Source organism: Phaethon lepturus, unplaced genomic scaffold (assembly GCF_000687285.1).
Source record: "Phaethon lepturus isolate BGI_N335 unplaced genomic scaffold, ASM68728v1 scaffold20858, whole genome shotgun sequence".
Taxonomy (NCBI): Eukaryota; Metazoa; Chordata; class Aves; order Phaethontiformes; family Phaethontidae; genus Phaethon; species Phaethon lepturus.
The window spans coordinates 7,698-19,003 of NW_010558532.1; the positions used below are offsets into that span (position 1 = coordinate 7,698).

At 38.1% G+C, this 11,306-nt stretch overlaps 1 protein-coding gene across 1 annotated transcript; it reads right to left on the minus strand.

Annotated features, from left to right (window-relative positions):
* Nucleotides 1-7,521: 7,521 nt before the first annotated feature.
* ABHD10 (abhydrolase domain containing 10) lies at nt 7,522-11,154 on the minus strand (the record flags this gene model as incomplete). The annotated part of the gene is made up of 4 exons (XM_010293105.1): nt 7,522-7,863; nt 8,946-9,083; nt 10,002-10,113; nt 10,932-11,154. Coding segments are annotated over 4 exons (815 nt in total), but the record flags the coding sequence as incomplete, so codon positions are not given.
* Between the last annotated feature and the right edge of the window lie 152 nt (nt 11,155-11,306).

Here is an 11,306-nt window from a genome sequence, read left to right on the forward strand (position 1 = left end):
ACTTAGGACTAAAAATAGAGGCGAAGCTTCAATACTTGAAGTAGTGCCTGTAAGGGCTATGATAATCACCATATTACCCTATAAATTTAAAAATCTTCATCAATCTATAAACTAATGCTGCCAACAACAACAAAACTGACATTAATTAGGTCACTACCCATGTTTAGACCCAGGTAACTTGACAGCTTTCAGTGTCTTCCCACTGGAACATGGAGGGAAAAGTAAAACTTACCCTGCTACGGAGCAACCCTTAACCTTTGTTAGATTTGCTCTTCGGCAATTCACTCCTTAGAAAGAGCCTGGTATTTCAGCCATCCCAAAGCACTATCTTTCAAAGTATGCTGGGTCAATTCCCATCAGACAAAGCTATCCAGCAATTAGAATAACTGGGAAGTCCAGGCTCCATTTCCCAGGTGTGCCACTGTGCAATAATGGACCTTTCATAAACAAGTTAAAAACAAAACAAACAAACAGGAAATTTTCCAAAGCTGTAAAACAGTTTACAGCACCTGTCTTCACAAGGAAGCTTCTGAAGGGCTGCTGAAAGATGCTCCCCGCATACCCGCCTACGCCGTGATGTCACATTTTCGAGCGTTGCAGAGAGGATGTTAAGGTTCAGTACAAGCTCAGTACAAGCGCAGGACCTTTTTCAGGGAGCTGCAGGGCCAGGTAAGTGCTCTGCAGACCTTTGGTTTTATTCTTGGCCTTGCTCTGTCATGAGATACCTGGAGATATTCTATACATGAGAACTAGTCAGGTTAGGGGAAAAAGGAAGCCACTGGAATATTGCCATCTTTTTCACGGTGCAAACCTGGTGGCAGAGACAGCAGAACTGGGAGATGATATTAGTTTTAAAAATTCTGACTTCCCCATTAATTAGAAATCTAAAAACTAGAGACCCTTAAAACCAAAAAGTGCTAACTTAAGTAAGCATCTTCTCCTTCACCTGCAAAAGGGCTTCTTTGGCAGCTCTGAAAATGGTAAGTTCCAAGCAAGCGCATAGTTTGAACACCTCGAGTTTGGGATTAAAAGCAAAGTAATTCAGGAAGGAAGGACCTTCCTATTCGTGGGACAGAACAGAATGCACTGACAACTCTGGTCTGCAGAGCAAGGCAGCTCCCAAGGCTGCCATGACCAGAAGTGTTTCTGGGATTCCTAAGTTGTTGACCACCTTCGAGACAGCTCGCCAGCAGAAACAGTTAGCACTTATCACTGGAAACCAATCCCTGTGGATATCATTGCCAGCATTCCCGATATGCAAGATGACCTTGGAGGTACATTGTGCATTTTAATTCTCAGGATCTTTTAAGTCTTGTGCTGGATTGACAGACTCCTTGAAAGAAAAACAACACATTTCATCATATCAATTTTTTATCTGTCCCCAACAAAAACAGTTTACAAACAAACAAAAAAAGATCAAATCCCCTAACTAAATAAATGCTTTTTATGATCAGGGATTTAGCTTTGCCATCATCTTTACTCCTTTTTCAAGAGTCGCTCTCCTAAGGACTAGCACACTCTGGTGCGCTTTCTGCCAGCAAACCATATGCAATACAGAAGCAAAGGAGAGGATTCTCATAAAGCCCAGACCTGATCCCATGCAGCGTGTGTCCTTCAGGGATTGCTTTTCCAGGACCAAAATCTGGGCAGGCCATTTACAACGCTCCAACCTTTAAGTGTGCTACTGTTCATCATACCTTTGCCACAGATAGGAGCACCTGCTTCCACCCTGACAGGCAGCAGCAGTGACCTTCTCGTGTTGCCACGTGGGAGGCAAGCGGACGGCATGGTGCAGGTCAGAAGGCCCAAAAAGAACACAACCTTTCACGTGCTGGCCTAAAAACATTTTAAATTTGTATTTTAGTTTCAGAACCAAGTGACTGGAAGCTTTAGCAGCTGTCATTTGCTCTTCATTCCAAATACAAATGCAGAGCTAGCCGAAGCTCCTTGCCAAACACAAATCAAGACACTGTCGCAGGCTGTGAGCATGTCTATTCCTCACCCATGAGCAGTTTGCAAGCTCCAATTACCGCGTCGTATGGAAGGTGCCCATTTCTCCTTAATGGAGTAGAAGCATTGGACCCTGCAACATACATATGCAGGACTTGAAAGAGAAATACAAGGTCAAGCCTGCAACTAGACTGCAATAGGTCCTGTAATTTAGATTTATGCATAACGTGGCCAAGGCTGTAACCAACATCCTTCTGTTCTAGGCAAATATGTATTGAAGAGAGATGAGGTCCTACAGTGACGAAGTAAATCTGAGCTATAAAAACTGACCTACAAGCAGTAAATCTGCGAGCAGTGTATTTTTGTCCTTCATCTCTGCCTCTTCTTCCCAACCATTACAGTTATCTCTTCCCCTAGAAACCACCTGCCAGGAGAAAAGCAACATGCACAGTGGCATTAAAACCGTGTACATAGCAAGCTGCCTGCTATTAAACAGAATAGCTGAGTTCCCTCTGCCTTTCCTGTCCCTGCTGGGCTTGAGAGCAACGGTGGAAGAGTGAGAGTGCACACTGATTTTTGCTATTTCTGTATACATTCCTTACACAGTTGTTGAACTTTCACCAAGTTTTAGTGAAAATTCTTCATTGTCACACATCTGACTTTGTAATCAGCTCAAAGCAGAGATCGCTGATCTTAGCAACAGATGAAACATACAACCCTCTATTTTCAGGGTAGCCTTTATCCTTATATATATATAAGAAAAAAAAAAATCTGAAAGTGTAAGGTAAGCCTCTCTATGACAGCACAACTGAGTAACTTAAAAAACATGGAAGTTCAAATCTCATTATTCCTCAGGACACAATTTTCCCTCCCAGTTCTTGGGTTTGTCCCCCCCAGCCCCACCCAGAGGAGGGGATGGCAGCCAAGGAGAAATGACAAGCAACAGACCTAATGTAGCGACTCTGACCAAGGCACTCATTCAGAAAACGTCGTAGCTCTGTATCACAGTATGATTAGAGCATTGAAAACATTTGAGCATCTGCAGACACATAGCTGGTTGAAATTTTCTCTCTGTGCACATTTTAATTCAATATGAAAAGTATGGTACCATAAATCTCTTATCCCCATTGAATAACAGTGTGTCCAAGAGAGCACGCAATCAAAATTAACATAAAAATGAAACAGCAGGAGGCAGTTCTTCTAAGAACTGTCCGGCTAGGTTTTTTTGTGAACACTGCTTGCTTTGCATTTAGCGTTGATACAAGAGAAAATAAGTTAGCTAAACTGAAACTACATGAAACACTTAATACCATTCAACACAAAAAAACCTGCTAAAAATCGGCTGAAGTGTGCCATACAAAGTCAAACAACAGAAGAGACAGAACAAGTAGAATACTTGACAAGATAAAAATACATGTATATAAAGTTGCATTAGTACAGCTCAATATCCACAGAATATGAGCACCTGTTTATTAGGAAACAAGTTGAATAAGCTTTAGAGACTCTTTCAAAACACACTGTCTATTGCAGAGCTTAATCTCAAACACAGGAAAGCATACCTCGCCATCTTCTTCCTTTTTAGAAAGCAGAATAGTTCGTTTCACAAGTTAAGTCTCAAGTAGTTTGATTTTGCAACAGATCCGAAACGAAAATGGTGGTAAGGAAGCAAGGACAGTTGAGGGCAGCTGGTAATGCTTTTGTTTCTTTTTAATGAAAACTATTGCCTGCTTATTTAGTAGTATATGCTAATCAAGCTTCCCGCCTAGCCATAAGAGCTTTTTGTTACTTCCTCATGAAGCTTGAATGACTGTAACTAACTCCTCAGCAGGAGTTAATGGTTTGTAGTTTCATTATTACATAGAAGACAAATACCTCTTGGTGCTTGTCAACTAGTACTGTTTGATCAAAATCAACACCACAAGCAGCTGAGTAGCTCAGTTAGTGTCCAGAGCTTCCTTGCCCTGTGCCAGCAGTGTCAGCCCCAACATGTCCATACCACACTCAGTGACAGATGAGCCCAGAAGTCATTTTCAGACCTGCCACATGTGAAAGACCACGGGAACGCTAACAACTTAAGCGAAGAGTGTTGCTGAAATTAATTAAGCATAGATTGAAGTATTCAGAGAAAACCAACCCCCCAGGCAGCACAAGATAGAGTTGGTAAATTTCAAAGCATAAGGCACCGATCGTTTCCTGCGAATCCACCTGATTGCTGAGGAAATGTATGTTATATGTTGACAAAACATATTTTGTATTTGACAGCAAACTGGAAGTCTGTAAAAAAACCCCAAACATAAGAATTCATTACAAAGGATTTTTATAATTTGCACCCTGCAGAATTTTCCAAATACATAGTACCCTTGTTTAATACACTATTTCTACAGAGGAATGAAATACTTGTTTTTAAACATGGCTAATACTGAAAATAACTCACTATCTGGACATCTACCAGCAAAGATGAAAGAGATGCCACAGGCATTAACTTAGGGGATAAAACATAGTACCAAACTGGAATGACATCGTAGTATGTGAATATCACATTATTCAAGATTGTCAAAAGTTCCTGTTGAGTCAAGAGCTAGTCACAGGTAGGATGTAAATCTCCCTGGTTGTCATCGATCCCTTCTTTCAGACATCTGAACATGCCAAGTTGACAGTAATCAAAATGCTAGTGATGTCCAGCATGAACACAAGGAAAACGCCATGCTTGCAGAGAAATATCAATGGAATTACTGTGGCAAAGTTAGAAGAAAAAGTCTGTCTGCATAAGGCCTACCTCAGAGCCACCTCTTCCTATTTAGGAATATAGACTGAGTTTAGAAAATGGTACGTGAACACAGAGAAGAGCACTAGTATTCACTGAATCTCAAAATACTATCCAGAATACCATCTCTGTGAAGAAAGTATCATCATTTTACTTTACATTTACAGTGTGTAGCAAATTTTGGGTGTACCTGTAATGTAAATGCTACCACTAATCTCCATTTAGCAAGCAGAGAAGGAAAAGAGAACTACAAAACAAGTGGCACACAGTGAAAAAAGACACCCAAGGATTAATTTTCAGTAACGCTGTGGTTTGAGCAATTGATGCTTCAGTTTTATATCCTCAACAATTGTGTCAACCCTGTTATGCTGCCTTCTCCTACCTAATGTTATTACAAATACTGGGGGGAAAAAACCCACAACAAACACCACCACCAAACAAATAAACCTCTCTCACAACTGCTCCCCTTCACATTTGTTTTCAGCTACCTTGCTCTAAGGCATTGTAACAAAAAGATCTTATCCATGAAGTACCAATTATTAATAAAAACTAAGGTGAAGCTTTGAATGAATACAATGCAACTTTTTCAAGATACACAGCTACAGTTTATGCAGACATATAAAGACTTTTTCCGTGTCTGAAGTACTACAGTTCAATTGAATGTTTATGCGTGTAACACCCAATAAAAAAAAAAAAGCTCAAAACTTTTCAGTTATTGAAATAACTTTAATACATGTGAACAAAAAGTACTTCTATCACAATTGGTAACTTTGCATCTTAATTAAAATTAATTATTTTGGAATTACTGCAGTCCCCTTTTTTCAACTTTTTCTTCCATTAAGAGGCAAAGCAATCTAAGAGTTTTGACAGAAGTGGATTAAAAAATTGTCACAGGTAAGCTAAGATCAGAAAGTTTTGAAGTAACTTAATTTTGATTTGACTCTGTCTTTAAAACTCACAAAATCTGTATTTCAGGCTTTATTAGATGCATATAAAGAGGACAACGGTTTAACAATACATAAAGATGAACACCGCTCAACCTTCAGGAATGGAAGTGGTTGAGCAACTTGCGTGAGTTATCTGAATTAATTTTTCTCAAAAGTAAAATACCTATTCAAGAGGTTTTAAAGCTATAGAAAGTAGTGAATTGCATATTCATACAGACAGAAAAAGTCTGCTCCCTTCAGAAACAGAAATACTTGGAAACAAAATTTCATGGAATGATGTAATTTCTCAAACAAGTATCTTGAGCTACCTGAATTGAATTAGGGAATTTGTACACTCAAGTTAGAAGGTTTGCATCTAAATTAGAGCCGAATTTTTTATTCTCGTACCAGAATTAAAATTTTTTTACATCACAGTAATACAGTATCGAAGCCTAAATAAACCGTATTTCACAGAAACTCATCTAAAATTTAGGGTATTTTTGTTTTGTTTTTAGTTTTGGTTTTTTTAGTTATTTGGATTTTTTTTTAAATTAAAAAACACTATCTCTGCAAAACTCTATACTTTAGCATAGAGTTAGTACTTAGACTTAGTACATAGTTAGTACTTCTACTAACAATGCTAACACTGAAAACAACAAACCCTCTAGAAATACCTTACACCCAGGAGTTTTAGTCTTTTAAGTTAGAAATAGTGATGCTATTTACTACTTAAAATAGTAAAGCCAGGAACAATTATATACTTCTGACTGATGATGCTTCATATTAAGGCCAGCATGAACTAATGCCACTCTCTCACCTAAGTAAGCTCATCTCTCTTTCAAGTGTATGAATGGCACCACATTTTTGGAAAAAGAACAGGTAATAGTCACATTTGCAATTAAATATTTACTACTAAATTCTAAGGATTTACATTACAAGAATTATCCAACTATCAAGTTTCAGTTACAAGTTCTCAGGCTTGCAATCATGTACCTCAAATTCCTAATTCTAGAAGACACTATTCCTAATAATCTATAGTTCTCACATCATAGAAAAGAGGCAGTGACGCCCTGTGGCCCTCTACTCCCCACTTTAAAGAGGTTACTAAAAAAGAGTCACTGTATTAATCCAGTTTCAGTTTACAACAAAACTATACATTCTTCCCTTAATAGTAGACCCACAAATTAACTATTACAAAAAGACAGCCTGGAGAAGAGGACATAAACCCTACTGACAAGCATAGATAAGAGAGGTCCATCTGCACTTTGAGACCCTGTGTTCTTAGAAGGTACCTTCTTCCTTACGTAGTGCCCCGAACACACCTTCAGGGTGTGCCTTACACTTTTTTTCCCCCCTAGTTTTAACAGTACTTATGAACCATATCGGAATTTATCTGAAATCTGTTTATTATGCTTCATGTTATTCACTATTTCTCTTAGCAATAACTTTAGTAAACACTTAAGTTATGTTTTGCTTTGCACAGATTGTTTCACACATAAGGTACAAAAATGTTACAGCAAAAGGACAATATTGAAAAGGTGTCAAAAACATGGGAAATTAAAGTTTTACTGTACAGGCCAATAGTAATAAAAATGAATCAACATTTCAGTACAAAAGTGTAGGAAGCTTGCAAAAAAAGGTTTAAGTGGTGAAGGAGAGGTTCTGAACACAACAGCAGCACTCCTTCACATTTGGGACTGTCTGTGCAAATGCAGCATTAATAAAATACCTGTATTTATGCAACAGAGGTAAGGAAACAGCAGATAAAGCTCAGTTCCTACTGTGATAGTCAGAGGCCTGGCATCATCTTAAGAACAGGGTTTCTGCTACTCATGGAAAAGAGTCAGGTGTAGAGTTCATGCATGTATGCTACTCTGCAGCTTACACCAGTGTTGCCAGTTTGTCAATTAAATCATCAACAGTATTCACAAGAAGTTTCCTATCCTCCTTCTCACTCATCCGATGTTGTCCAGTTTTGCGAAGGATAACATCCACATCTTTGCTCAAAACACGATCAGCAACTTGCATAGAGATCTGCCAAGGCACATCACTATCCTTCATTCCATGAATGAGTCGTATGGGACATGTTATAGGAATAGGACTGTTTAGCACACAGTGATTTTCTGCTTCTCTGATAAAGTCATATTTCAAGGAGTAGTACCCGTCCTCACTGTACTTTGTTGGAAACTTCCATTCACCTTTTTCTTCTATTTCTTTTTGTACCTAAAAAAAGAGAGCAAAGAATAGACAAGACAGATGTTACAAGCTCTTTAGAGTGCCTCAACCTGTTTCTGTTCTAAATGCAGTAAAACTTCCCCAGGCATAAGATTTCACTTCATCTATTTTTTATCAGCAGAGAAGGTATATTCCTGTTCACCTTCCAGCATCTGAGAAGACAAAGTCCCTACCATGTCACAAAAGCTACTCTGCATGTCTCTCCTGAAAATTAATCTAATTAGATACTGGCTGAGAAACTTAATTTCACTGGTGAATCCTATCAGAAAGAGAAAGATGTATAGCCACAATAAATGGTAAGTCTCTCTGGCTTCAATCAGTTCACTGAATCTCAAACGAGCAGAATCCTAGGAAAAAGCCATTTTCCAGTGATGAGTCTTTGCCACAATAGCTGTGTCTAAATATTGTTATTTCCAGAATCTTACCTTAGTCTTAAGTAGCAATACTGTCACTACACAGTGCCTTAAAAAAAAAATAATTCAGGAAAATATTTTAATTATTCTGAAGTATGAGATATTTATTGCCATGTTTATTTGTCACATTATAACACATGGTTTTCTTTCCTGAAGACTGGACATTATCATCATCAAGGAAGCAACTCAAAGAGTCTTCCCACCACCTAAATCTTAATAGTCTTCACAAACAGACTAATCTGAAGAATTCCCCTTCTACACACACAACCTGTTGTCAGATTCATCTCATCAAATGTCATCTCAATTGCTTTAGCAGCTACTTCTCCATCCTTGAAAACACAAGGATCCAATTTGAATGCAAATATAAGATATTCAACACTGAAATCTAATGGACTGCTGAACTGCAGGGATCTGACTTCATGTCTTATGTGCCACAGTAATAATATAAACACATTCTGGGTAGCTTTCACACTAGCTTCATACTAGAAGCACAGTGTTTCTCAGACTTTTAGATTAATGTAAATTTTCAGCTTACCTCCACCACAAACAAGGAAAAATTGCTGGAATACTTGCAGGAAAAGTACAGTTTGAACAGAATTTCTTAGATGCTTGACAGATTTTTTTTAGATTGCACAGAAGTCAACCACCAGCATTTACCTCAATGGGAAGCTTCTTAAAAGTTGTTACAAGATGGTCTGCTGCTACAGCTACTCCAACTAGAGCAGCTACTTTATCTGGGCGTGCTATTGCAGCATGAAGCATCAGCCATCCACCCAAGCTGGAGCCCACCAGAATCTTAAAAGAGAGGAAATAAGGTATTATTTTTACAGGAAACAACTAATTATTTTTTTCTTCTACTAAGCATCGCGTTTGGTTTTGTTTAACTACTTAAATCTTGGGCATAATCCTGCTGTCCTTACCCAGGCAGAACTGCTGTCACCTCCAGTGGAAATTTTGCCTGAGTAAGCACCACAGGATCTGGTATTTTATTATTCTTTCTATTTGGCATGGCTGGTTATTGCTGTCTGAGACTGAAACACTGCAAACAAAATGAGAGTTGAAATAATTCAGTATCACACGCACACTTTATGTTTCCTTCTTAAAATAAACGCATATGGTAAAGGCTCAGTGCAGTGAAAGAGGTCAACAAAAGCAATTCATAATACAAAATTGTTTTAAAACGCGATACTAGTTATTTCCAGGTAACAGGAGCTTTCATGTTTCTCACAGTCATTTCCAAAGCAACTGAAAAAGTAAAATGCTGCTTCTGCTGATTTTTTTACAGCTATTTTATCATATAGAGTATATTAACTTGTAACATTCCTGCAAATCCTTTAATCAATGCATAGGATTGGGACACTTTTTCATGAAGAGGGCTGTACTGCATTGGAATAGCTCCCTGTTCCCTGTCAGGTGGAACCTCCACCATAAGGCTTTCTCAGACTCCCCAGAATGACAGCTCTGCTCTTAGCAGGAGGCTTTAATAAACAACCTCCAGGAGTTCTTGCCAAACCATGTTTCCATGATTTTGTGATTTACCTGCTTGCAAAAGAGGTCCTACAAATATGACTTGTCAAATGATTCAGCTTGAAAGTGAGCAGGTGTAAGCTGTTAAATAGAAGATACTGTTGAACAGAACTATTGCAGCATATTTTTGATTAATGATCTACCTTGAGGGCAAAAAGCATTCTATATTTAAAAATAATATATAACCTGTGGTCCATCTGTAAGTTCATCCAGTATAGTCAGAACATCTTTTCTCCACTTCCCAATTGTACATTCCTCAAAGTTACCATCTGAACTTCCGCATCCTGTATAATCAAATCTGAAAAAGTAACATCAAAATGAAACTCATAGTACTGTCTACAGGAACACAGAAGCTAACAAAACAGTACTGTTTAATGAAATTAAGTAGGGGACAAGATATCACATTGGGTATTTTCTTACTTGGTCCTGCATATCACTAGCACCAGAAATGACACAAAACGAGTTTAAATACAACAGATAAAAGTAAGTGATGCAGCGTTCTCCTACCATTTGATATAACAATATCCAAATTTACGAGGATACTTCCCAAAGAACTTCCCTTACAGCCAAAACACAACATACTTCATAAAGGTATTTTTAAAATGTACAAACTCTTTCAAACGCTATTCCCAACTACAAAGACTTATGAAACTCAGCATTCAACCTAGTCTATCAAAGGACAGTATCGCGAAGCACGTGCAGAAACCCACAGAAGGCACTGGATAGCTTCACAAGCTTTGGCTATTAAGAAGCACGCTTATAGGTGATAATTTACAAAAATCAGAACTCCAGGTCCTAAACCTAAAATTTCTAAGGTTTTCTTTCCTTTCTATTTTTTTGCCGATAGCCTTAATGTAACACATAGCATTGGCTAGACTACAGAAATTTACCAGAGAATTTTCTTAATTACTTTCAGAATACATCCTCCTGATTTACCTCAGTCTCTCTAGAGATAGAAAGCCTACATTTGAAATGGAAGACAGATGCTTCTTAGCTTATGTACAGCACAGCATGGATTCCAAAACAAATGCCAAAGTTTACATATTTTTGTTAGAACTCCTTCCCCCAACCCATGACACTTGTTCCATTTTCTCACAAACGATGTTCTGAATGTACCTGATGAAGGCATGACCTAGAGAGTTGCAGAAATCTTCAAGGGCCATTGCTTTCTGACCATTCATATTTGAATTAAAGCCTGGAAGGAAAATAACCCCAGGATTCCTGCCTTTTAGTTTGTGATAAGCAAGATTTGGTCGATCTGGTCGAGTAAGAAAGCTGACTGACGATTTCAGCCTGCAAACTAATAAAAAGAGCCATTTAGTACAATAATCATGATAACCTTGGCAGAAATACTAGTATTTTATAAAATTAGGATTCAGGAAATATGGGCATATTCTGTGAAAATAAGATACTTTTTTCTCTTGAGCTAGAGTATCTTCTGTACTTTTCAATAACTAATTAGTTTGATGAACATGGTAGGGAACGCTTAGG